Genomic DNA, 25,348 nt, shown 5'->3' with positions numbered 1-25,348 from the left:
GAAGGAGGTTCTGGGGGACCATGACTTCTGGGTCTGAGAGAGGAGGGGGCTGGGGGTCAGGACCCCTGGGTCTGAGGGAGGAGGGGCTGGGGAGCAGGACTCCCGGTTCTGAGGGAGGAGGGCCGGGACTCCAGACTCAGAAAGCAGCCCCCCGCCTCTGTGGCGCCCCCTGCAGGCCAGTTTGGCGCCGGCACCGAGTCCTACTTCTCGCTACTCCGCTTCCTGCTGCTTCTCAACGTGCTGGCGTCCGTGCTGAAGGCCTGCATGACACTGCTGCCCACCTGGCTGGAGGGGACGCCCCCGGGTCCCCCTAGCCCTGACACCTCCTCACCCTGCGGCTTCTACGACCCCGACCCCCAAGGCCTGGTCACCTTCCCCACCCACCTCTTCAGCTTGCTCTCAGGAGTGGTGAGTGCCTGGGTCCCTGGGAGACCCCACCACCACCCCACCCCCCCGAGCCTGGGTGCCCCACCCTCCATTGCCTAGCCCCACGGTGACCTTTCTCTTGGCAGGGTTTTCTAGAATGGTCTCCTCTCTTCTATGGGTTCTACCCACCCCGCCGACACCTAGCGGTCGCCTACCTGTGCTCCGTCTTTGTCATTGGCCTTCTGCACCTGGTGCTCATCCTCCACCGGTCAGTGACACCTGGGACCCCGGGGAGGGAGTCGTGGTGCTAGCAGACCCCTCCCCAAGAATCCGGAGTCTCCCTCCGTGATCCTTTTCTCTCAGTTGGAGTTGAAATCACACTTAAAAACGTTTCATTCGTGCTAAAGACCAGTGACAAATTGGGAAGCTTCTCCTTCCCACGGCTTCAGAGTCTAGAGCGGGAAGGTAAGATCTTAACCACACAAATTTAACGACATCTTTTCTGGAGGGGAGCATGCTTTGTAGGAAACAAACGGGTGATTCACTCGTTCCGGCAACAGCTGTTTATTAAGCACCTACTACGTGTCGGCCGCCGTGGTTCTAGACACAAACAGAAACCAGACAGAGTCCTGTCCTGGGGGAGCTGACGGTTTACCAGGGGGAGACAGGTGATAAGTAATAAGCCGTAAATGAGTCAACGACACGGTGCGTTAGAAGGTGACGGGGGCTCCGGACACAGATGCAGCAGGTGAGGCGGGCCGTCGGTGAGAATGCGCCAGGCTGCTGCATTTAGGGGTCCCCCAGGGATGCCTGGATGAGGCGAGATGTTTCAATAAAGGCGTTGAGGGGGTGAGGGGTCTGGTCAGAGAAATACCCGGGGAATGAGCACTGCAGGCAGAGAGCACAGCCAGAGCAAGGCAGGAGCAGGGATGCGTGGCAGAGGGTGCACGGGGAGGTGGGGAGAGCCACGGGGGATGCGCCCCACTCCGTAAACGGTGTGGCTGCTCTCCAAGCGCCAGGGGACTCACTGCAGGCTCTTGAGCAGATCACCCCGATCTGATTTAGGTTTCAAAAGGCTTCCTCTCTGGCTCTGTGGTGGACGGAGGAGGGAGAAGGGAGGAGAGTCGGGGACGCGCAAGCAGCAGGTGCAACAGTGACGGGGCTGTGGCGATAATCCAGGCAAGAGACAGCGGTGGTTTGCTCCGGGGTGGTGGCAGGGGTCAGTTTTGGATCTCTTTCTCCCCTTCCTTCCTTCCTCCCTCCCTCCCTTCCTTCCTATTGAATTTCTAGCCTCCCCCCTCAGCTTTCTTGAGATATCATTGACCTAAATCACACTGCGTAAGTTTAAGGTGTTCAAGGTGCTGATTTGATACATTTATGTGTTGCAACGTGATTCCCACCCTGGCATTAGGTGACGCCTGCACGTCTTTACATTATCATGTCTTTATTTATCTTGAGAGAGAGTGCGCGCGCGCAGGCCGCAGTGGGCCGGGGGCAGAGAGACGGTGGGGGGCAGAGGATCTGAAGGGGGCTCTGAGCTGTCAGCACAGAAAACGTGGGGCTTGAACCCACGGACCGTGAGATCATGACCTGAGCCAAAATCAAGAGTCGGGGGATCAAACGACTGAGCCACCCAGGCACCCCTCTATATTTTTCACTTTAAAAATATCACACGTATCCAGAAACATGCAGAAACCAGAGGGTAGGGCTTGGTATGTTCCCATAAATATCAAGAAATGGAACATGGGGTGCCCGGGTGGCTCAGTCGGTTGAGCGTCCGGCTTCAGCTCAGGTCACAGTCTCATGGGTCGTGGGTTCGAGCCTGGAGCCTGTTTTGGATTCTGTGTCTCCTTCTCCCTCTGCCCCTCCCCTGCTCACTCTCTCTCTTTCTCTCAAAAATAAACATTAAAAGTTTTTTTAACTTGAAAAAAAAAAAGAAAAGAAATGGAACCTGACCAGCCTCCAGACGCCCCTCAAGATCTCTTCAAGCTCTCACGTTTCTCCCCCAACTCCCCCCCCCCCCCCACGCTTTGTGTCAACACCGTGGACTGCTTTCACCTGTTCAGCATAGAAGAGGGAGGTTCTCCATGCCTGTTGAGCAGGGCCCAGAGGATTCCCAACGACTGGTGGGTTGGGGGCAGGGCGGGGGGAGGTGGGAAGTTAGGAATGACTCCAGGTGTTGAGCCTCTGGAAGGGGCAGCGCTGTGGTCGGACGGGGAGAGCTGTGGAAAGGGCAGCACCCGCGGGGGGTGTGGTTTCGGCCGGCTGATTCTGAGATGGCTTTGGACACACGAGGGGAATGATGACCAGGCAGTCACATGTGGGCTCTGGAGTCCGGTCTGCGCTGGAGACGCAAACGTGGGACTCGCCGGCATTCAGGCAAGCCTGGGGGTTCTCTCAGGGGAGGAGAAAATAAAGTGGAGTGCCGTCTAAACTCCAGGCACTGTGCCAGGGCCCAGGGATACCAGATGAAGGTCCCCCACCTTTGTGCGGCTCACAGTTCAGGAGGGGAGATAAACTGCGAGATAAATAAAAAGCCAATTTTCTGCTGAAAAGCAAATCAGCTCGGGGCACCTGGGTGGTTCGGTTCAGCGTCTGACTTTGGCTCAGGTCACGATCTCACGGTAAGTTCAAGCCCCGTGTCGGGCTCTGTGCTGACAGCTCGGAGCCTGGAGCCCGCTTCGGATTCTGTGTCTCCCTCTCTCTCTGCCCCTCTCCTGCTCACACTCTGTCTCTCTCACTTTCAAAAATAAATATTTAAAAAAATTTTAAAAAGCCAATCAGCTATTTCAGTTTGGGAGCCCCATCTAAGAAACCAGATGGATGCTATGATCAAGGTGATAGGACAGGGAGCTGCATTTTTTTCTCGATAAAGGCCAGATAGGAAATATTTTCATCTTTTCCGGCCAGTCTCCGTGTGAATTAAACTCCGCTGTTGTCCGGCTAAAGCAGCTGTCGACAGTAAGTAAATGAGTGCACGCGGCCGTGTTCCAATAAAGCTTTATTTACAAAAACTGGCCCCGTAGTTCGCCACCACCCCGTGGTAGAGAATGGGCGGGGACCCTCGTTAAATGGAGCGCTCAGTTAAGGACTATCTGAGGAGGCGACCCGTACAGAGAGCCCAGAAAGATGAGAAGGAATGGGCCAGGTGAGCGGCTAAGACCTGGACATTCCAGGCACTGGAAACTGCAAGGGCAAAGGCCCTGTGGTGAGAAGAGGTTTGGAGTGTTCTGAGACTCCAAAGGCAGGGGTGGGGGGGGCGTGGAGGGGGAGGGACAGGATTTGAGCTTCAACAAGTAGGTGGGGGCTGGGTCAGGTGCGCGCTGGCTGGCTGTGCGATGAAGGGGCCTAAACGTCAGAACAAGGAGCAGCTGTGGAATAGGTTTTAAAGGGCAGTAATGTCTCATCTGCATAAAAAGAGGGTTCCACGGGCACAACAACAGAATGGATTCAAAAGGGCACGGGTGGAGGCAGAGACCAGGTGTCAGTCCTTCCATAGGTGTCCACGGAAGGGGAGCTGGGGGCTCACGCCAGGCCGGTGAATGTGGAGACGGAGCCCCCTGGTCCGCTTTTCTCTGCGTGTCTGTCCCCCCTCTGGGTCTTTGCCCCACTTCTCCGAGTCTCTGTCCTCCTTTCTCTGGGTCTTTGTCCCCCAACCCCTTTCTCTGGACATCTGTCCTTCTGAGTCTCTGACTCCTTTCTCTACATTTCCTTTTCCTTGTTTCACTGTTTGTCCCCCTTCCTCCGAATCTGTCCCCTTTGGGGTCTCATTGTCCCTTCTAAATTTGTCTCTCCCCAGGGTCTTTTTCTGTCTCACTCTGGGTCCTGTCCCCTCCTCTCTGGAGCTCTGTCCCTCTCCACTGGGCTTCTGTCTTTCTCTGTCTCTCCGGTGTCTGTGTTCGCGAGTCTGCCCCTGAATCTCTCTCTTGGTCTCTGACTCCTTCTCTGCTAGGTAGCAGCTCGCCACATGCCCGAGGCCCTAGGGTTCGTCTTCCGTTTGTCCCATAGGAGGGGGCTGACCTTCCACATCCTGTCTCCTGGCCCTTCCCTCCCTTAGCTCCGTGTCAGGACTGAAACAGACGTTGTTGGCTGAGTCCGGGGCCCTGACCAGCTACAGCCACCGCGTGTTCAGCGCCTGGGACTTCGGGCTCCGTGGGGATGTCCACGTGCGGCTGCGCCATCGCATCATCCTGTACGAGCTGCAGGTGCGCGTGGGGGTCGACGCTCACACAGGGACCGGAGGGGGCGGGGCCTCGCCCAGGGATGCGGCTCGCAGAGATGCCGGGTGGAGCTTTCTTCTAAGGAGGCGGGCCTTGGGAAAGGAGGGGGCTGGGAAGAGGCCACAATAGTAATGCCTGAGGTCAGAGGGCACAGGGAAAAGCCCGCAGCAGGAAGGCTGCGGGGCCTGAAGCTCCTCGGGGTCAGAGCCGGGCCAGCAACCGGGAACTGGGCGCGGGGCGGGGCCTTGGAGGGGCGGGGCGTGGGGGTCTGGGGGCGGGGCCCGTGGTGCCGGGTGGGTCTCTGGAGGGGCGGGGCCGGGAGATCTAAATGGTGACCTAGAGGCCCTTGGAGGGGCTGGGACACGGATTACAGCAGTCCTCAGAGGGACGGTGCTGTATCAGTTCAAGTTGAGCAGGGGCTCTGGACCACCGGCCGGGCCTGGGGGGGACTGAGCCCAAATGCCCGTCTTTCTCGGCTTCAGGTGGAGCTGGAGGAGGCCGTGGTACGGCGCCAGGCAGCAGTGCGGACCCTGAGCCAGCAAGCCAAGGTGTGGTCGGTGCGGGTTCTGCTCAATCTGCTGGTGATGGCGCTCCTGGGAGCAGCCTTCTACGGGGTCTACTGGGCTACAGGGGCCACTGTGAAGCTGCAGGTGCGGAGGGTCCTGGGGGAGGGGAGTCCTGCGGGCCTGGGCTCACCTTTCCAAGGTTGCAGGGCCTGAAGTCTAGAGTTCCTGCGATCTTGGAGAGGAGGGAGGGGGGTGTATGTTCGGACCTCGGCCTTCGGGGCGCTGAAGGAAGAAGAGGCTGGGGGAGGGCGTCCCTCCAGAACCCCAGAGCCTCTCTGCTTGGTCCACCTTCTCTCGCAGGAGATGCCCCTTGTCCAGCAGATGCCACTGGTGAAGCTTGGGGTGGATTACCTTCCGTCCATCTTCATCTCTGGGGTCAACTTCTTGCTGCCACCTGTGTTCAAGCTCATCGCCCCGCTGGAGGGCTATACCAGGAGCCGCCAGATTGTTTTTATCCTGCTCAGGTTCTAGCCTTTGCAGGGTGGGCGGGGGGATGATGGCAGGGCTGGTCTGAAGGGCGCTGGCTGTAGTTCATAAGGCACGGAAGTCCCCAGGATATGGGGTCCAGTGAGCTCTGTATTCAGATCCTGACTCTTACAGAGCCTCAGTTTCTTCATCTGTGAAATGGGGAGAATGGTGAGTGTGTCCCGCACAGGAGGGGCTCAGCACATGGTGAGCACTAGCCAGTGCTGATTCCCCTTCCTCTCCCTTCCCTCCATCGGCTCCGCCAGGACCGTGTTTCTCCGCCTGGCCTCCCTGCTGGTGTTGCTCTTCTCTCTTTGGAATCAGATCACTTGCGGGGGCAATGCTGAGGCCGAGGAGTGCAAAACCTGTGGCTACAAGTACAAAGAGCTACCGGTGAGAAGGAAAGAGGGGGGCCCCAAACCCTGGGCCCCCCTGAAGGAGAGGAGGAGCTGGGTGGGTCCAGACTCCAGGTTTAAAGTGCTAGAACACCCCTCCTCTTGAGGACATGGGTAGGGATGTTCGAGAAAACTGAGGATCCCCAGAGAAAGGATTGCAGGGATCTCCTAGGCTTGCGATTTGGAGACTTGGATGCTTGGCTCTTAGCTTCCTGGGTCCCGAGGTCTTTCTGACCCGTGACTTCTTTCCTCAGTGCTGGGAGACTCGGCTGGGGCAGGAGATGTACAAACTCCTGATCTTTGATCTGCTGACTGGACTGGCTGTCATGCTGCTCATCCAGTTTCCTCGGAAGTGAGAGCCCCGCCCCTCGCGATAGCTCCGCCCCTTTCACAATCCCGCCCAGACACGCAGACCCCGCCCCCTTGTTACCTAGTTCCTTCTCCTGGCCCCGCCCCTATCCCCGCCCCGGGCCCCCGCCTCTGGGCACACCCCCTCCGGGACTTTGAAAGCTCCTCCCTTCCTCAGACTTGCTCCCTTCTGATTGGTGGGTGGGGCGGTGGGGGCGCCTCTGACTCGGCCCGGCCCCACCCCTCAGGCTGCTCTGTGGCCTCTGTCCCGGGCCGCTGGGACGCACGGTGGGAACCCAGGAGTTCCAGGTGCCCGACGAGGTGCTGGGACTCATCTACGCGCAGACGGTGGTCTGGGTAGGGAGTTTTTTCTGCCCTTTACTACCTATGCTCAACACGGTCAAGTTCCTGCTACTTTTCTATTTCAAGAAGGTGAGGAGTGTGATGGACTTCTGAGTCCTGGGGGAGGCGGGTTGCGAGGGTCCCCAACCACTAGATCCTGAGAGAGGAGGGGTCTGGAGGACAGACTTCTGGATGTGGGAGGAGGGGTCTAGGGCGTCTTTTCGGTCCGAGGAAAGAAGGGCGCGGAATCCTGGGTCTGAGAGCAGCAAAGGTCTAGGGACTTATGGGGGCACCAGGGACCCAGACTCCTGGATGGTGAGAACAGGACAGGCTAGAGCTCAGATTCTTGTGTCTCAGATTTCCCCCTTCTCCCCCCAGTTCACCCTTTTCTCCACCTGCTCTCCGGCCTCCCGCACCTTTCGGGCCTCCACAGTGAACTTCTTTTTCCCCTTGGTCCTTCTTCTGGGTCTGACCATCTCTGCTGTTCCCGTCCTTTATAGCATCTTCTTGTAAGTGTGAGAGGCGCCTGCCTCTTCCTCCCTCCATCCCTTCGCTGTCATCCGGGATTCTGCATCTTGACCATCCTTGAGCACTGTCTCTGACTTCTTCAGGATCCCACCTTCTAAGCTGTGTGGCCCCTTCCGAGGGCAGTCGTCCATCTGGGCCAAGATCCCTGAGTCAATTTCCAGTCTCCCTCGGATCACCCAGAACTTTCTCTTTTTCCTGGGGACCCAGGCTTTTGCTGTGCCTCTTCTGCTAATCTCCAGGTGAGCGGGCCCAGACTCCTAGGTCTGAGTTTGTGTATTCTGGGGCCCCCGCTGTCTGTTTCTAAGAGAGGAAGGGGCTGGGGACCCAAATTCCTGAGTCTCAGGAGGAGAGGATGGGGCGTGGACTTGTGGGTCTGAGGGAGGAGGAGGCGGCTGGGGTCCCGGACTCCTGGGTCTGAGGAAGGAGGAGGCTGGGGGGTCCAGGTCTCTGGTTTCTAAGGGGCCATGCATTGAAGATAGTCTAAGAGCGTTTCGGGTGTGGCTTCCATTGCTGTCTCCTCCAGCATCCTGATGGTGTATACCTTGGTCTTGGCTAACTCCTATGGACGTCTCATCTCTGAGCTCAAACGCCAGATAGAGACGGTGAGCCAGATCGGGTTCCTGTGAATGGGTCCTGGATATGCAAAGAAACAGTGGGGAGAGGCGTCTCACCTCTACCTCCCTTTACCCTTTACGTAGGAGGCGCAGAATAAGGTCTTCCTGGCACAGCGCGCTGTGGCACTGAGCTCGGCCAGCGGGGCTCTTTGACCTCCCCTACCCTTGCTCAGGACGATGTCCCACTTTCTGACCCAGACCTGCCCCCCCCAGACCCTTTGTAAGCCTCCGGCACGTCATCTGTAAAATGGAGGAAGTGGAGAAAACCCATGCCCTTAACAGCCTTGGGATTCGGGGATTCCCAGGACTCTGAAGCTCCCCCACCCTTGGACTCCAGTGAACGTCTCTCTTTTATCAATAAAGATGGCCCAGCTTGCAGAGAGTTGTTTGTAAATTGCATCCTGCAGCGGGGCGGGGGAGGAGTCGGGCACAAGCCAATCAAGTGAATTGGCCTCGACAAGACTTGACAGACGTGCCAGCCAATTAGCGGCCGCGTCCGGTATGCTTCAGCGCGGGGACACGTGATTGGCTCAGAACCCTGGTAAGGAGGCGGTCGCTAGGCTACACCAACCCAAATTCGGGCATCTCAGCTAGTCAGCTCTCCTTACGGACTTGGGGGCGTGGCAATCAGCCCAGGCCCAATCCGTAGCTAAAACAGGAACAACAGGGAGGGGCACTCTCTCGCCAATAGGAAGTGGCTGGAGGCGGGCCTGTCAGTGGGTGACCGGCTACGACGCCATGAATATCTTGCCCAAGAAGAGCTGGCACGTCCGGAACAAAGACAATGTCGCCCGTGTGCGGCGTGACGAGGCTCAGGCCCGGGAGGAGGAGAAAGAGCGTGAGCGGAGAGTGCTGCTCGCTCAGCAGGAGGTAAGCCCCGAGCGCGGCCGGAGGGGAGTCCCGGGCCGATCGCGCAGGCGCTTTGGGATTGGCCGGAAGTGGGGGTGGCGCCCAGGCGCGGTGCATCCCGTGAGGTAGGAGGGGTTGGGCGCCGCTGGAGGCGCGTGTCCACCTGTGCCTGTGTCCACCGTGCGGGGCCCGCCTAGGCCTCCGCTTTGTCTTGGTGTCCCCCACTTGTGTCTTTCGCGAGGCTGAAGAGTGCCTGGTACAGAGTAGCGGCCTGTGAAAAGTGAACCCCTGAGCAGTTCAAGGAAACTCGGACTAGTTTGCCTGCACAACCTCCCTGTTGAGCGTCTACTGTATGCTCGCCCGGTGCAGAGCATTTGACCTGCAGTCTCTCAAGCTGTGGGGCGAGCCCTCTCCCTGCCCTCCCCGCTCCAGGGGCTTTCCGTGTAACTCCTAACCTCCTGCTTATACGTAGTTTTGTTCTTTAGTGAATCTGATCCTCAAAGCTGACTGCACCTCGAGATGGGCTGGGCTTTTAAAATCAACCTATTGGTAGAGATTGCACGCCGTGGTGGATGGAGCCCTGCCTGTAACCCACATCGCCTGTTGGCATACTTTGGGCTGTTTGTCTCCACCCGAGATTGGGAACCCTGCTGGTTGACTGTTGGGGAAGGAGGCAGCTTACAAACCAGGTGTCCCGCATTCCCCCACGCCCTCCGCGGGCTGGGACAGGTGCCTCTTCTGAACCCCCAGCACTAAGGACCGCGTTTTCTGTGGTCCAGCGTCACACCTATGTGAATCACATCGAGGTTCTCAATGCTGAGCCTGTGACTGACTCTTCCCCAGGCCCGCACAGAATTCCTACGGAAGAAAGCCAGGCGTCAGAACTCACTACCTGAGCTGGAAGCAGCAGAGGCAGGAGCCCCGACTCCCGGCCCTGTGAACCTATTCCGGGAGCTGCTAGAGGAAGGGAAAGGGGTGACCAGAGGCAACAAAGAGTACGAGGAAGAAAAGCGACAGGAGAAAGTAAGTTGGGTTCCCACCTCATGAGTGATGGGTGGGGCTGGGGGCGTCTGTCCTCCCGTGTGACTAACAGGAGTATGGAGTGAGGGTGGGGATTAAGTGAGCTGATAAAGAGGACCCAGAGGGGTCCCGGAACCTAGCACTCAGAAGTGCTGTTTATTGCCATCCAAGCCTGCAGCCACTTGGAAGTGGCTGCTAGTTGCAGACCCATTGGCCTGGCGTCCAGGCCCTGTTGGGGTTTGGGAAGGGTCCAGGAGCTTTGTTGGCATAAAGCGGACCCTGTCACTCGCCTACTCGGGGATTCCCACCCAACTCTGAACTTGCCCCCCTCCTTTGCGCCTTGCTTGCTGCTTTGTCTTCAGATTATATCCTCAAAGATGATTGCCTTTGAACCCTACAGGAGCACCACCTGTCCTTCCCTTCTGTGCTTTTTGTTACTGAACCTGCACTTGTGCCCAGGGCTGGAGGCTCGCCTGTGCTGTTCTTTTGTGTCCCTAGAACATAGCAGAGCTGGCTCGTGACCTCTCTCCAGCACCTGTTGGCTAAACTGGTTCTGCCTCGCCCGGGAGCCTTGGGCGTCCTGGTATCCCCTGTAGGCCTCCCTGCGGGAGCCATTCTTCACATCCGCACCTCCCTATTTTCTGTCCTCTCAGGAGAGGCAGGAGAAAGCTCTGGGGATCCTCACATACCTGGGCCAGAGTGCTGCGGAAGCCCAGACTCAACCGCCTTGGTACCAGCTCCCCCCAGGGCGGGGGGCGCCCCCACCCGGCCCAGGTCCAGATGAAAAGATCAAGCGGCGCCTGGACCCTCTGCGGGAGATGCAGAAGCACTTGAAGAAGAAGAGGCGGCACAGTGGTGATGGTGGTCACAGCAGAAAGGGAAAGGAGGGGCCGGACAAGCAGCGGCCGGAAGCGTAAGGAAGCTGGGGCGGGCGGTGTTGGGGGCTGGCTGGGCAGAGAGGTGGCCTGGGCACCGTGTCTGGGGGTCTGCAGAGCAGTGAACTTTGTCTTGAGTGTGCAGTGGCTTCCGGACACTGCTGTGGTAAACCGAGGGATGTTGCCTCGTTTTCAAGATCTTGCTCCTTCTATGCTAAACAGTAACCGATAAAACCCACAGGCACACAAAGCTCTCGGGGGTCCTTGAGACCAGTTTGAGAACTACGGGGTCACTAAGAGCAGGTTTGTGTCCCTAGGAGGACAAAGCCCTGAGCAGAACTGGCATACAGGCTCCTGTCTTCTACAGAAGGGGAAACTGAGGCCCCAGCTGTGCTCATTGTCATAGCTGATTGCTGCTGGGTGCCCCTCCAGATCGAGAGCGCTGCTCTTAAAGATGGGGGTGGTAGGAGCCCACACAGGGGGAGGCTGAGGTCTTAACGCACTGCATGAAGCCAGCTTCCGGCCCGCAGGCACGGGGTCCAGGTGGCAGCTCCTCCTTGGGGGGGGGGGGGGGACACTCTGGGGCCTATGAGCTTTTTAACCAGACTCCTGTGCCCCCAGACGCCCATCTCTGGACCAGCTTCGAGCTGAACGTCTCCGGCGGGAAGCAACAGAGCGTGCTCGGGCAGAGGCCCTGCTGGCCCGAGTGAAGGGCACGGCCCCCCCGGAGGAACAGCCTGTGGAGATGGACGAACGGCGGGCGCGGTACAACTCCCAGTTCAACCCCCAGTGGGCCCGGCGCCCTGCCAACAGGACCCCAGCGCTTACGGACTCCTGGGGGGATAGGAGAGGCCGCAGCTGCCAGCCGTCATATAAAACTATTTATTCATAAATATTTTCCAAAATGAAAATAGGTTTACCAAAAAAAGTCCCTCACTGGGGAGGGGAGGAGGGGGCAGCCCTCGCCCCCGGGCCCCCAGGGTGGGGCTGCTTCCTGGGGATGAGGGCTGCCCCATGGCCTGGGGCCTCCCCCAGTCTCCCAGGGCAAGGCCCTCACCTGGGCAGGGGGATCAGCATGCGGGGGGGAGGGGAGGGTGGGGGGGGGCCGGTGTCACTGGAGGTCCCGGTCCTCCAGGTAGCGGTACTCAAAGGTGAAGCCTTCCTTCTTCCGCTGGCCCCACTTCTCGTAGTCAAAGTAGATGTAGGTGCCCTGGCCAGGGGAGAAGGTGGTCAGTGAGTGGACGCAGAGGTGGCTGGGGACCTGGGTTGGACCGACAGACCTAGGGGACAGATCTCAGGGCCAAGGAGGGGCCAGGCACGGGGCCCAGGGCCCTGCATGCACCAGCTGACTCCCTCCACCCTCACCAACCTCTTCTTGGGCAGGAAAAGTCATCCTGCCCACTTTAGAAGAAATGGAGGCACAGAGAGGACGTGCGCTAGAGGCTCGGCCTCGTTTACAAAGTGAACTAGGACTTCTCACGACGGCTGCAGCTTGAGCACTGAGCTGGTGCCTGGTGCTCGAAGTCTGGCCTAGCCTCTAGTCTTCGCAAAACCCTGCGACCGTTCCCCCGTCCTAGAGAATGGAACAGGCTGAGTCCATATCCAGGCACGCCGTCGGGACAGACGTTTTATTGGTGACAGTGCTGGGGTGGGTATTGCTGAAGGATCGATGCCTTGAAAGGTACTTGGAAGGTTACTTGGGACCAAACCAGGATGGGACAGTAAGTCTGGTCAGTGTCAGAGACGCAGTTGGGGGTGGGGGGGGGGGGGGAAGCGGGGAACTGGTTCTGAATGAAGGTCTGAACTGCTCAAAGAACCTGAAAGAACCGGGGGAGGGGGGGAGGGAGGGAGGGGAACCGAGTTCTGAGGACAAGGACCCTGTCAATACTTGGCATCAGGCAAAGATTTGGAAGAAAGCACTGGAACATGGCCTTTAAGTTATTTGAAACAAAGTACACCAGTGATACTTACTAGGGAGCAGGCACCATTAGGTACAGGTCATTAACTCATTTAATCCTTGTAACAACTGTGTAACGTGGGTGCGTTAACCCCATTTTTACACGTAAGGAAATAGAGACTGGTTCAAATGACTTGCCCAAGGTCACCTAGATAGAACCATGTAGTCTGGCCCCAGTGGTGTACAAGTGGGGGTTTCCAGTTATCAGAACATAGGAAAGTCGTTAAATAAAACGGTTTCCCCATCCGTGTTTGCTAGTGAGCCGCCCGCTCTGCCCGGTGTTGGGGGGACAGGAGGGGAAGGAGACCGACCGTCGAGCGCCCTGTGTGAAGCGACCTGTGCTCGGAGGTGGGAGAAGCCACATGTGCCACCGTGCCTGAGCAGGTGCCCGGCAGAGGCATGGACCTTGGGGCTGGGAAAGGCTCCCCTCCGGGCAGATGGTTAGGCTGGGCCCTGAGGGGTGACGAGCCAGTGGCAGGCAGGATGAAGAGGACAGTGGTCCAGGTGGAGGTGAGGGCCCCCGGGACAGAGCTGGCTGCAGGTGAGGGTGTGGGAGGGGGGCCGGCCCGCAGGCAGGGCGGGGCACAGGGAGGGGCCCTCACCTGCTCAAACTCATCAGTGATGGTCTTGGGCTCCTCGTGCCTCTGGAACCACATCATGTACTTGGTGTGGAATCGCCAGGACTGCTTCTTCAGGGCCTTGGCTGCCAGGTACTGTGCCTTCGTGCCCTGGGGGAGGAAGGGTGCAGCCGGGGATCAGGGGGCCCCCAAGCCGGTGGGGGCGAGGGGCACAGAGCATCGGGGCTGACCCCGGGCCCCGCCGAAGACCGAAGTTGGGCTGGATGGGGCGGACGGGGATGGGCTGGGGCACGGAACATACCAATGCTGGTCAGGAGGAGGAAATGGCTTTCAGAGAGGCTTTGAGAAGGAAGAGAAACTAATGCGTGAGGAGCTGAGAGGAGGCGTTCTGGAAAGGTCCCCCAGGAGGGATGCAGGGGGGGTTATGGCAACTCCCTGGGGTCATGCAAAGTGGCCTCCAGGGAGCAGTGTGAGGCCGGGAGACTGAACTGGGGCCCCCCCCTGCAGTGGCCCAACCTAGCCCCCCCACCCCAAGGCGGACATATCTGTGCTGCAGTGGGAGCGGGGACGGGTTTGCCTCGGGGAAGGACAGGACTGAGGGATGGGGAGGGGGTGCGGTCCCAGGGGCCGCAGAGGGGCACCCACCTCACCCCTCCAGCCCGAGGGGGGACGGCGGCGGTGGCGGCGAAGCCGGGGGGCCCGAGGCTGCCCCGGGGGCCCTGCTGTACCTCCAGATAGTAGAAGATGAAGAAGAGGGTCTCAGTGGACAGGCGCTGGTAGAACTCCACGGTGTCCGAATGTGGGGGTGGCATCTGGTGGTGGTAGGGGGGCGTCGGGCAGGGGTTCCGAGGGAGGTACTGCCTGTGGAGGAGCAGGAGGACTAGTTGCAGTGCCCAGCAGTCCCTGCCGTCTCAGGAGTGGGTGCAAACCCAGACCCCCCCCCACCTCAGGTGAATGGGAGCTTCTTGGGCACCTGGTCACCCCAACAGTGAACTCAGCCCCGCCCCCCAACAGTGGACAGCCCCAAGTTGGGTGCCCAGTAGTGAGGAGGACCACCAGCAAGCTTTACTTGACCTCTCAGGACTGGGGAACCTGATCCCCACCATGGCCGCCGCCCTCACACTCGGTGCTGGGTGCCAGCCCCTCACCGGATGCGCTCGGAGTCTGAGGGGTGGGGCATGTGATGCCAGGCGGCCTCCTCCATGGCCTGCTGGTACAGCTGCTCCTTGGTGAGGGGTACGGGCCCCAGTGGACACACCCCCAGTGACAGTGGGATGTTCACTTCCGACAGCTGGAGGGGTGGTTGGGCTGAGGCTGGAGGCGCGGACGTGCTGCTCAAGATGATGTCTGTGGGGAGGGGAGGGTTAGGGTTAGGAGGGGAGAGCAGGGTAAGGCCGGTGTGGGGCCTGCCCTTCCTCACCACACCACCCCTACCTCGCCCAGACCCTCACCTCGCTCGGTTAGGTGCAGCGTTGGCACGGGGTCCTCGATGCCGGAGCTGATGGCTGCCCGCTCTGCCATGGACTTGAGAGAGCTCAGAGGCTCGGGAGCCTGGGGAGAGGGGAGAGCTGGTACGCCACTTGCCGACTCTGCAGGAGGCTCGCTCACCGAGCAAAGGCCCCCCGCCGCCCCTAGCCCTGAGGTGGGGGATCCACCAATAGAAGTGCCCAGCGAGTGTGGCCTCTGCTATGCACAGGGACACCCGGCAGCACGCCCTTCTCCAAGTGTGCCCACTCCCAAGTGGCGCTGCTGAGGGGTGGGGTCTGCACCCACCCACCCTGCCTCTGGCCAGTGTAGGACCAGGGTCAGTCTCCTGCCGCCTCTGGAAACTCCACTCCTCACTTGCTGGTTAACAGGCTGGCCCAATGCCACACTGGGGCAGGTTCTGACCCGCAGTCCGCCTGCTCCTCCCCACTGCCCGGTCACCAGGCCTGGGGTGCGGGCCCTGAATGTCCCTGTCCTCTCCCACCCCCTCCCTCCATCCTGTTCTCAGTAGCCCCAGAGGGACCTTCCCAGCCACATCCTTTTTTGTCCCTTCTCTCGTCAGAACCCAGTGTATTTTTTCAACACCCTAAAAGCTACTGATCCCTCTTCTCCAAAAAGATGCTCACTCCGTGAATTTCCCAACCAGAGTACGTCTGAAGCGAGAGTGCTTGCTCTGGGCCACAAGCCATTCCAAGAGCTTCAGTAGGATACCGAGCCTTTCAGAGCCCCCTCGTATTTGGGGGTTTCTCCAGATGAAAGTGCACAAGGCAGTGTGGGACTCGGACTCTTTGTGGAACTGAGATTAATTAAATGCACCAGCCCAGGAAGTCACTTCTGTACCTTGCTCCCATTTCAGACCTAGGGGCTCAGGACCCCACTGCCCTCCCCATGGACACCCCGCCACCACAGCCTTGCAGCCAGCCTCCTTTCCTCACTACTGCGGAGCCTTTGTGCTGATGTCAGCCCCTCCTAGAACTCTGGCACAGGAGAACCCCTCCTTCCTCCATTAACCTTTCCCATGCTGGGTCCCTGGAGGTCTGTCCCCCTTAGAGATGTGCCCCCCGAGGCCTTGCTGGGGCATCTTCCCCAGGTCAAGTCAGAGGCACCCATGTGGGGCCACAGCACCCTCTGCCCCCCCACCCCCTTACAGTCACATGAGGCTTCCGGCACAGAAGGTGGGACCTGGGTGCATTCAACCAGCATGAAGCATGGCCCAGAGCGGATGTCAGTAAAGGAGGGTAGTGAGCTAGATGGTGGGGTGTGTGAAGGAGTGAGGACTGGGGACAGAGATGGTGGGGGGGGGACCCAGAGAGCACAAGCGCAAGTACAACCAGGAGCAGAAGAGAGAGTTAGGAGGCCCTGAGGGCAGGACGGTGGAAGAAACCCGAGAAAAGGGGAAGGTGCAGGGGGCAGGGAAAGACCCGGAGAAAAAGCAAGCGGGCGAAGGGGAAAGAAAGCCAGAGCTACACAGAGTGAGGGACAGGGCAGGGAGACCTGCAGGAAGGGGACAGTGAACACCTACGGGGAAGACAACGGCGTCAGGACACAGAAGCTTGGGGCTCACCTTGATCTCCGGGGCAGTGCTGAACTGGGGGGGTCCGTTGAGCAGGGCGCCAGCTGCCTTGGCCTCGCTGAAGCTGGGTGTCGGAGAACTGGGGGGGTTCACAGGAAGCGGCACCAGGAGGCTGGGACCCCCCGTGTTGTTCCCTGAGCCTGGGGCCACACCCCCAGCCCCTGTTGGGGCTGCCGCACTGGGTTCCTTCCTGGGAAGGGGAGAAGGGGAGAGGACTCAGGGGATAGGAGTGACTGATGGTCAGGGGAGGGAGTCAAAAAAAAAAAAAAACCGGGGGGGGGGAGAAAGCCCAGAAGGTGGGGACCCATAAGGGCGTCCAGTCCTGGGGGTCAGTTCCCCTCTAAGAGCCACAGAGCTGGGGAGCCTGGATTCTTGGGGGCCCTAACACAGGCCGTGTGGCTGAGGGTTCACCAGCAAACACACAGTCTTGTGCAGTGGTCCATGGAAGAGGGGGGTGTGGGCAGGGAGCGTTCCACCCACAGAACAGAATGCCCCCCACTTGGGGCTGCCCGCCTAGAGCCTGGCAGTCAAGCAGACCCAGGGAGCAGATTTTGCCTGCGTCCCTCGAAGATCAGAATCTTTCTGGGGCAATCTTCTGAGACAGGGACGCACAGCAAAGGTTTGGCCTGACAACTGGAGCCACAGCCCCCTCCGGGGAGTCGGGAAGGCCCGGTGCGGGTCACAGAGAAGGGACTGTGTGGGGACTCCAGGAACAACCCTAAATACCCAAGGCGTGCCTGGAACGCTGCACAGGGTGCAGCCCAGGGACTGATGTTGGAGGGACGTGGGGACCAGCACCCAAGTAGGTGGAAGAGGTCCCGGCAGGCCGGGGCAAGGACAGAAGCTAGACACTCACGTGGTACTGGGAGGGGGGTTGTGGGGGCCAGACGGGGGACCCAGGGCCTGGCTGCTGGCACTGCCGCCCCCACTGCTGCCGAGAGCCACCTCGGCCGGGCTGTCTGCCACCACCGAGCTGTAACCTGGGGGAAGGAAGGAAGGAAGGAAGGAAGGAAGGGGGAGTGACAACGGGCCACCCCAGGGCCACCCCACCCCCCACAGCCCCCCTGCTTACTGGTGGCACCGTTCTGCTTGCCGGTGCCTGCCCCTCCGCTGCTGTTGCTGCTGCCTCCGCCGCCCCCTCCCCCACCGGGCTGGACGCTGGGGGGCCGGGGCTGAGTGGTGCTGGACCCACTGGAGGCCGGTGGGGCCACAGCCTGGGCATAGGGGGCGGGGGTGCCTGAATTGTGGCTGGGAGCTGGGCTGGCCTTGGGACCCAGGGCACTTGAGGGCGCTGCTGGCGTGGAGGCCCCGTTGTTGCCAGGGGCGGTGCTCAGGGCGGAGGCGGCGGGCGGGGGGCCAGACGGGTAGCTGGGCGGCACAGCTGGGGATTGAGGGTGCTGGCTGCTGTGGACGGGCTTGGAGCCATTTTTGGCTGGAGACTGTGGGTGGGGGAGAAGAGGATCAGGACCCAGTGGGCCGGCAGGTCCACCAGGCCTCCCGCACACAGCCCTCCCCCAAGCTGGGCTCCACGGTCCTCGCTGGGCCTGCTGCCCCCAGCTGTCCCCTCCTGTGACCTGACGCTCCAGGCTGCAATCACCACCTTCGTGCCGAGAACACTGGCATTCTAGCCCACACCAGCGTCCCACACCCCGTGTGGACGCCTCTGCACAACATCCCACAGGGCTGCCACGGCCTGCGCATCAGGGAGACGAACCTGCTGACAGACTAAGTCTGATGACAGGGGAGAAACTAACGAATGCACTCAGTATGAGACCAGCTGGAGCCAACTACAAGTCCAAGAGAAGGAGGAAAAACAGCCTAGAACTGGCCAGTAATTCTGAATGTCACGCAAAGGGTCAGAAAAGCAACTTGAGGGGCCACCGCTGACCCCCACCCCAGAAAGTAGAGGAATGAAGTGCCCAGGGCACACCCCGCAGCCAAGCTATTTGCCAGGCCCGTGCTACTGGCCAACCAGCACTCCTGTCCTCAGGTGGGGACCGCCCTGGCACCTCGCATGCCACACATCAAGGGGTCTTGAGACCAACTCCCTCCTGGTCCCCCGAGTCCTACACAAGCCTCATCAGTGACAAGCCACCAGGCTCCTGCCTGACCGCCTCCTGATGACAGCGGTGCTTCCTACAGTGTGTGCTCTGGCCCCGTGCTGGCGGGGTGGGGGGTGGGGGGTGGGGGATGGGGAGGGGCTCACTCGGGGAGGACAGAAATCCCGTCAATAGCACAGCCAAGGCTTGTGACGAGGCCCACGGAAACCTGTTCGATTTCAGACCTATCGCCTCTCCAGCCTGTTGGCTCTACAAGGTGGGGGGTCCCTCAGCCTGACCCAGCTGGACCACCTCTAGCCACCTGCAAGCTTTTGGTGTTGACTCACCTGTGTCACCTGCCCCTTCCCACACCAGACAAACCTACATCCTCCTCTAACGCACAGGGCGGGTGCCACATGCCATCCCCTCAGTCCACATTCACGCTGGCCCTCCTCAGGGCTTGAGGACCAATGACAGAGTCACACCCACCTGGCTGACTTCACTGTCCGTGGAGCGCCCCCTCTTCTTGTCATCCTCAGAGTTTTCCTGAAGGAGGGGAGGCGCCCTTGGAAACCCGTGTCACCTCTAGGCCCCAACCAACCCTCCCAGGGCCGTTCCAGCACCTGTGCCCTTAACCTCACTGGGGAACCCAGGGTCCTAGTCTCCTGGGAGCCTCTTCCAGACCCAGGAGCCCCTCTCCTTAGGGAATCCAGCCCTGGATCCCTGCCTAAGCTGCCCTGCTGCCAGGCCTCCACCGCTGGCCAGGGACCCCACTGACACTCTACGGCCCTACGGCCTGGATCCAGGACATCTGGACCCCACCCCCTCCCGCACGCCGTGTTCCCGCGTCCTCACTGTGGTGCAGTTGGCCGGGCTGGGTGGGATGGGAGAGCTGGAGGTGGTGGAGGTGGGTGTGCTGCTGGACTGGTTGAAGATCTCATCCTCCATGTGACTGTGGCTGGGGGGGGAGGTGGCGACCAGCGCCTGTGCTGTGGGGGCAGGGAGGGGCGTGCTTAACAAGCTGGGACGCCCCCCGACCCGGCCCTCACTGCCCTGTGCCCACGGGCCGGCCCCGGGCCTCACGAATGTCCTCGAGGTCCAGGTCGTCATAGAGAAACTCGTTCTCCTCGAAGTCAGGGTCCTGGGATGAGTCAACATAGTACTCGACGTCGTCCTTGATCTTGCGGATGGCATCCACGAGGATGGAGTCATTGTCCAGCATGCGCAGGATTGTCTCCAGCATGCGCACGTGGTAGCGATGTTTCTCGATGTGCCGCTTCAGGCCCTCGATCCGGTCCTGCTTCTGCTGGCGAGCCCAGGGCCAGGCTCAGGGGCTGCACGGCTCCTGCCCAGGCCCCTCCTGCCCCCACAGAACCTGTCCTCAGTCCCCGACCCCCGGAGAGACCCAGAGGCTCTGCTCCAGCCCCTCCTGACACAGGCAGTGTGAAGTCCACCCACCCTCTGACGTATGAGGCGCGCAGGGACCCCCAGCTCCCACCCAAACATCCCTGGAAACCTCTAGAAGACCAGGCAGGCCTGTGCTTCCCTACAATGTGGCCCTGACAGCCCAGATCTCTCAAATGCAGCATACCCCACACCCCCCATCTCGCCCTAAGGATAATAACAATGCGCAATTAGGGGGGACTTGCCAAATACGACCGTGATCACCTTTGTAACGGTCTGTCATCACACCTGCCCACCCTATGCATACACCCAAGGGAATCCAGAGTTGGCAGCTCAGTTCCTCCTCAGGCCACCTCCACAAAGACCTACTGTGTCACCCCTCTAAGCTCCAGCTTCCTAAACAGCTCAGTCTCAGACACCCAAATCTGGTGCACCTCCCACTGCCCCCCACCCCCGGACCCAGCTCTCCGTTCCCTGTACTTCATGTGCCAACAAGTACACATGGTTTGCATCCCCCTGAACCCACACCCCACAATCTGGAGTCTGTGAATATGGGCCCCTAGATCTGGCTTTGTCCTCGACTGCTCTCCTCGGGCCAAAGGGGCGGCTCCCGCGTCCCACCTTGCCTCCGCCTACCATCTCGGCCCTCGGCAGGCACCCTGCATGTCCATCCACTCTCTTGCCTGGTCTGCGACCCCAGAACCCAGCGCGTGCTCCCTCAAACCACTCCTCCTTTTCATGGCACCACTGTTTGCGGAGGTGGGACCCCTGAGGCTGCCTCCCCTCCGCATGCCACTCTCCCCAATTCGCCAGCCCCTCTCTGCCCTCTGGACGCAGGGTCCCCCCACTCACATCCTTGTCACCCTTCTTTTTGCGTGTCTGCACCGACAGGGACTCCACTTCACTCTCAAACTGGTCCACCTGCATGTTTAGGGTGTCGATGGTATTCTGCATGGGGGGAGGGAGTGGAAAGGCAGGTGGTCAGCCAGAGACCCCACAGTTGCCCGGTGACCAGGGCCCTGCAGCCACTTCTCCACCCGGACTCACCGTGAGCCACTGGCCAACCTCCTCTTTCTCCTTCTGGGCGGGGTCCACCTTCTGTGCCAGGCCCAGGCCCTCCTTGCTGTAGGCTTTGGTCTTGGTCTCTCGCTCCACAACTTTGAACCGTTCCATTTGCTGTGGAGAGCATGGTTGGCAGGGGTTCCAAGAAACCCTCCTCTTCCCAGGACCCCTAGGGACCCAGGAATCCAGCCACCTCCCCCCCCCCCCAACCTCAGGTACCCAGCTTTGGGCTCCTACCGTCTCGATGAGCTTGCGGTTGTCTATGAGCTGCCTCTTGTCCTTGATCTCGTTGGACGCTACCCATGTCTTGATCTGGTCCCTCAGCCGCTGCAGGTGGGAAAAATCACGATGGTCACACTGCCTCAGGACGTGGTTACTGAGGCCGCCAGCCCCTCCTCCCTGTTCCTTCTGCCCTTAGGACACAGAAATCCAGGTCCCCAGTCCCCTCACCTGAAGCTTCTTAATCTCCTTTTTTAGGTCAGCCTCATACTTCTCTTTCTGGTTTGCATTGGCTGCGTTGTGGAGCTGAGGGATGAAGAGAACACAGGTGTCAGTGTGGGACTTGCTGTCCTCATGCCCACTCCAGCGGCAAAGCTCCAGTCTCTGAGGGCTGGGGACTGTGGGGACACCCCCTAAGCCACCTCAGAGCTGCTTCTTAGGTCCTCAGCACCTGGACCCACAATCCCTCTCCCTGGCCCATGCCTAGAGATCCAGAACCTTTTCCCGTGCTCTCCTCCCTGGAGACCCAGATTTGTACCTTCTGCCAAATGTCTTCGAACTGCTCCACGCCCTCGGACACCTTCTTGAGGCAGCGATCAATCTCACCTGGCAGGGGAGGAAGGAAGGCTGTTAGCATCCTGCCCGGGCAGCAGGCATCCAAGGAGCTGTGAGGACAGCGAGCACGTGGCCACACAGGCAGCGGGCAGTCAACCCAGTACCTTGGAGTTTGCGCTTGTCCGCCATCTTCCCTGCCCTACAGACGCACTCTCTTCATACTCTCCTGGAGACGGACGCTGCTGAGAGATAAGGAAGGAACACAGGTATTCTCTGGCTGGTCCATCAGAGAGACACGAACGACACTGGGAACAGCAGGGCGTGGGGGATGGTAAAGGGAAGACGTGTTTACAGTGTAACGACGGAGACCAGGCCAAGTTCCACTTATGCAGCCTCAACAGCCCAGCATGGGGGGCTGAATGAACGTTCTGGAAGAAACGTTCTACCAGAACACTCTGGAAGTTTGTGGAAACAAGGAAGGAGACATACTTTTTGTGTAACTCTCACCCAGGCAGTGAAAAATTGCTGGAGCACAGAACACCTTCTCCCCAGGTGACACTCCAGAAGATGTTTTAGGGCAGGAAAAAAGTCAAGCAGCACATCGCTGAGTGCTGGGGATGAAGGCACGGGGCCTGGAGGCCACACTCCCACAGCGGGGCAGGGCACACAGGTGACTAGAGTCCTGACACCAGAGAAGCTGCCCCTCAGACAGGTCAGAAGAGAGTCTGCAGGAAGAAGAGCCTGATGCCGTCTGTGCATGAACTGTAAGGGATGGAGGGGAAGCACCAGGGGTGGGAAATGCCTGCCATTAGGAAGAACTACTTCCCCCCCATTAAGAAGAGCTACCTTCCCCGCTCCCCCCCCACCCCCATCGTGACAGGGCTGGGACCAAGCAGAAGAGGGCCTCACGGCACCAAGTTTACTCCAGAGCAGGAGACGATGCTCCTGACCCAACGCCAATGCCGAGACTTAGTCGTATGGGAGCAGACCACAAGGCCACAAGAGTGCCCAGAAATGAGTGAGGTCTCAGAGACGAGGGTGAGGGGCCTCCGCTGTGAGGCAGCGATCTGTGCACGCGAAGTACATCTTGGATGCGCTGGTAACGCAGACACAGGGAAACACAAACCTCTAGGACGTGTGCCCAGTACCTAGAGATAGGGCTATCTTCACCCTCAAAGTACACGGCATGCAGAAGACAGAGCTCAAAGAGTCGTCACCAGGAGCTCTGGCCCAGGGGGAAACCAGAGCTGAGAGCCCGACACCAAGACCAACGGAGATCCAGGGGGTCTCCTGCACTGCCCGAGATCACCCCCTAGAAACGGGGCCTGACTGAAAAGCAAGGCTCCCTGAGATAGGGGGCCTCCCACTCTACAGGCCCAGGGCAGGGGGCCCCAGAGCAGCCTGGACTAAACCCAGGACTGAGCCTCAAACCACGGGGAGGCCATACCAGGAGGGTCCCTGCCCACCGGGAAGGACGTCTCAGGAACAGTACTTCCCGGCCAACAGCACTTCCTGCAGTGGATCTGTGCTGCCCGTGCCACTGGACATGGAGAACGTGGCTCGTGCACCGAACAAGTGGAATCTTTCATCTGTATTTCAACTGTTTCAATCACACACAGCTGGTAGCTCCCGGTGGGATGGTGTACCAGAGAGCACGCTCTGGAACCAGAGGCCCTGAGCTGGTACCAGAATGGTCCACAGGGGCCCACTGTGGACAGCGGGGGCTGTGACACCTTAGACCTGAGGGAGCATCAGTCTCCTGGAAGGGCCCACCAAGAGAAGAACAACACCCCGGGCCCAGGCCCAGCTGCCACACTGAGGTGGGGCCCAGTCCCCACACAGAGGAATGCCAGCTCCAGGGCAAGGCAGCCAGAAAAAGGATGGAGGAGACAGTTGCACAGAGGGGACTCAAAGCCTTTGACCTGGGAGCTCAGGACAGAGCCAGGACTCCCAACACAGAAATGCCTCTTCCCGCCTGGGATCGGGGACAGGGACGTTAACACAGGAGTCTGCACCCCTGCCTCCGGTCCAGAAGGAGGGAACGCCTACCTTCTATCCCTACACGAGGCACTCCACACTGAGGGGCTGGGACACCTGGCTCAATGGGGAGGGGATACCCCTAAAAGGGGAACAGCCTGGCAGCAAGAAGCCCTGCAGGAGTCAGAAGCAAGGTGCCAGGGGGACAAGAGCCCCAGCCTGGGGAGGTGAGGTCTCAGATCCTCAAGCGGGGAACAGCTGAGGTCCAGAGAAGACAACACCAGGTCTGGGGGAGGCACCACGGGCCCAGGGTACCTGCACCCCCTAGACAGGGCAGATACGACGGGGGCAGGAGCCCCTCCCTCTAAAGAGAGACCCCACTTCAAGACACCTTCAATCCCCCAGCAAAGGACCAGAGAGAAAGAAAGCCTGGGCCCTGAAGCGGAGGTGCCACCATGGAGAAGTTCCATTCTTAAAGGGCTGGGAGCCCCACTGCTCTTGGGGGGACCCAGCAAGACCCCGCAGCAAAAGGTGGCGGAGACAGGGGGCAGCTCAGGCACCAAAGAGCCTGCATGCTCATGGCGAGGGGTCTCCAACAAGACGGGGGAACCTGGGAACCAGTCTCTGTCCATGACAGCAGATCCCCTCGAGGAGCAGTGTGCCAGACGCCCAGGGGGGCCAGCAGCCATGTAAATGAGGGACACAACTGATGAAGGAGAGCCTGCGAGATCTGACCTCAGGGAAGAGGATGCAGTCACACACAGGCCTGGCAGGGACCACACAGGAGGGGTGGAAGGCCTAGTCCTGGGAGCTGACACCGGGGGAAGTGGGGGGATCCCTAACCCTGGGGGCTGTCATGTGCCCCCAAGCAGAGGCTTCCCACTGAGCCAGGAGCTCAGCCACTGGGAGGTGATGCTGGAGGGCCATCCTCACCGAGCATCTGACACTGTGGAGGAAGGACGTGTTAGGCCCTGGGGTGGAGGTACTTATCTGCCCACTGGGAGGCCCAACACCAAGGATGGGGGGGGGCCTGGGAACCCCACTGTGGAAAGCTGCCCACAGCCGGTCTCTCCCCCACCACACGGAATCACGTCTCAGCCGAGAACAGAAACCTTGGTCCCCCATAGCGAGACCCCACGACAAGTGCACCAACACCTGAGAGGCAGGAACCTCGAACCTGGGGGGTGGGCGGGGGCAGCGCTGAGAAAGTTTCCTGCCCCTGGAGCCCCTGGAGGACAGAACACAACCCCAGCCAGCACAGCCCACGTGTCACAGCACGGGAACCTCACATCTAGGAAGCTATTCCTCCGAGTGTGGGAGCGGGGAGGGCAAACCCCGGATCCCATCCCCATCAAGTTCACACACTCGCGGCCAGGGGACCCAACACAAGCACCAAGGGGGGCGGGACCCCAGCCTTCTGGAAGGACTTATGTGAACGGGGGACAGAAGACTCAGACGTAGCAGCAGCAGCAAAGGGACACGCTGGGGGCAGTCCCCAAACAGTGGGGGCGTCAATGCTGGGGGAGGGGACAGCCCTGCTCGGAGAAGCTGGCACTGCTTAGAATCAGGGGTGCTTGCACTGCCAGGGGCAGGACACCGTCTGCAACCCGGCGAAGGCAGGAGCTTTGGAAGGTGTCACCAAGCCGCGAGGAGGCTAAGTGGGAGTGACACCACAGGCCGGGGGCTCGGGGCCACAGCACCAGCGGCGGACACGCAGCCGGCCCCGAGCAGGTACCGCTCAGGACAGCCCTGACCCCCGTAGACTTCTCGCCGCAGGGGAAACTTTGGGGGCGCGCAGGGGGCCGGGCCCCGGGAACGGAGCCCCCCGCCCCGCCCGCGGGCCTGGCTCGGGGTGGGGGGGCCCGACCCCCACGTGAGGGCGGCCGCCTCGCCCAGGAGGGGCTGCGGCCG

General features: G+C 60.2%; 3 protein-coding genes across 10 annotated transcripts in view; 2 read left to right on the top strand and 1 right to left on the bottom strand.

Moving 5' to 3' along the window:
• The window catches only part of TMC4 (transmembrane channel like 4), a 10,924-nt gene extending 2,702 nt beyond the window's left edge, over positions 1–8,222 (top strand). The window contains exons 4-15 of the mRNA XM_040457872.1: positions 176–408; positions 513–634; positions 4,424–4,571; positions 5,069–5,236; positions 5,453–5,616; positions 5,884–6,010; positions 6,267–6,364; positions 6,609–6,792; positions 7,081–7,211; positions 7,314–7,469; positions 7,754–7,832; positions 7,929–8,222. Of these exons, the coding sequence (XP_040313806.1) occupies positions 176–408; positions 513–634; positions 4,424–4,571; positions 5,069–5,236; positions 5,453–5,616; positions 5,884–6,010; positions 6,267–6,364; positions 6,609–6,792; positions 7,081–7,211; positions 7,314–7,469; positions 7,754–7,832; positions 7,929–7,997 (1,679 nt within the window). The 3' untranslated portion in view covers positions 7,998–8,222. The remainder of the gene's footprint in view (positions 1–175; positions 409–512; positions 635–4,423; positions 4,572–5,068; positions 5,237–5,452; positions 5,617–5,883; positions 6,011–6,266; positions 6,365–6,608; positions 6,793–7,080; positions 7,212–7,313; positions 7,470–7,753; positions 7,833–7,928) is intronic.
• Positions 6,687–11,499, top strand: LENG1 (leukocyte receptor cluster member 1). Of its 3 annotated transcripts, none has more exons than XM_040457896.1 (5): positions 6,687–6,792; positions 8,536–8,714; positions 9,537–9,716; positions 10,367–10,626; positions 11,210–11,499. In XM_040457896.1, the coding sequence occupies exons 2-5, from the start codon at positions 8,583–8,585 to the stop codon at positions 11,478–11,480; spliced, it is 843 nt and encodes a 280-aa protein (XP_040313830.1). In that variant the 5' UTR covers positions 6,687–6,792; positions 8,536–8,582; the 3' UTR covers positions 11,481–11,499. The 3 variants fall into 3 exon arrangements, with proteins under 3 accessions (XP_040313830.1, XP_040313831.1, XP_040313832.1); XM_040457897.1 differs by lacking the exon at positions 6,687–6,792 and adding an exon at positions 7,359–7,469; XM_040457898.1 differs by lacking the exon at positions 6,687–6,792 and adding an exon at positions 7,769–7,832.
• Positions 11,457–25,348, bottom strand: part of CNOT3 (CCR4-NOT transcription complex subunit 3) — a 14,738-nt gene continuing 846 nt past the window's right edge. Inside the window, exons 2-18 of one of the 6 annotated variants that reach the window (XM_040457873.1) lie at positions 21,625–21,702; positions 21,444–21,511; positions 21,137–21,211; positions 20,924–21,013; positions 20,672–20,800; positions 20,477–20,572; positions 19,304–19,526; positions 19,076–19,209; positions 18,710–18,766; positions 17,254–17,620; positions 17,038–17,161; positions 16,173–16,371; positions 14,575–14,674; positions 14,272–14,470; positions 13,852–13,984; positions 13,148–13,273; positions 11,457–11,798 (exon numbers count right to left, since the gene is read on the bottom strand). In XM_040457873.1, the coding sequence (XP_040313807.1) occupies positions 11,700–11,798; positions 13,148–13,273; positions 13,852–13,984; positions 14,272–14,470; positions 14,575–14,674; positions 16,173–16,371; positions 17,038–17,161; positions 17,254–17,620; positions 18,710–18,766; positions 19,076–19,209; positions 19,304–19,526; positions 20,477–20,572; positions 20,672–20,800; positions 20,924–21,013; positions 21,137–21,211; positions 21,444–21,511; positions 21,625–21,649 (2,244 nt within the window). In that variant the 5' untranslated portion in view covers positions 21,650–21,702 and the 3' untranslated portion in view covers positions 11,457–11,699. Of the gene's footprint in view, positions 11,799–12,189; positions 12,406–13,147; positions 13,274–13,768; positions 13,985–14,271; positions 14,471–14,574; positions 14,675–16,172; positions 16,372–17,037; positions 17,162–17,253; positions 17,621–18,709; positions 18,767–19,075; positions 19,210–19,303; positions 19,527–20,476; positions 20,573–20,671; positions 20,801–20,923; positions 21,014–21,136; positions 21,212–21,443; positions 21,512–21,624; positions 21,703–25,348 lie in introns of those variants that run through there. The other 5 variants (XM_040457875.1, XM_040457874.1, XR_005785334.1 and 2 more) reach the window with 5 other exon arrangements.

Source organism: Herpailurus yagouaroundi, unplaced genomic scaffold (genome assembly GCF_014898765.1).
Source record: "Herpailurus yagouaroundi ecotype Mexico unplaced genomic scaffold, PumYag 220, whole genome shotgun sequence".
NCBI classification, from domain to species: domain Eukaryota; kingdom Metazoa; phylum Chordata; class Mammalia; order Carnivora; family Felidae; genus Herpailurus; species Herpailurus yagouaroundi.
This window is presented reverse-complemented; position numbering and strand designations above follow the sequence as displayed.

Bases quoted from the DNA above. Each gene is read 5' to 3' on its own strand.
- LENG1 (XM_040457896.1), top strand. From the start codon at position 8,583: ATGAATATCTTGCCCAAGAAGAGCTGGCACGTCCGGAACAAAGACAAT. The intron at 8,715-9,536 runs GTAAGCCCCGAG...ACTCTTCCCCAG, and splicing joins TGCTGCTCGCTCAGCAGGAG to GCCCGCACAGAATTCCTACG. The intron at 9,717-10,366 runs GTAAGTTGGGTT...CTGTCCTCTCAG, and splicing joins AAGAAAAGCGACAGGAGAAA to GAGAGGCAGGAGAAAGCTCT.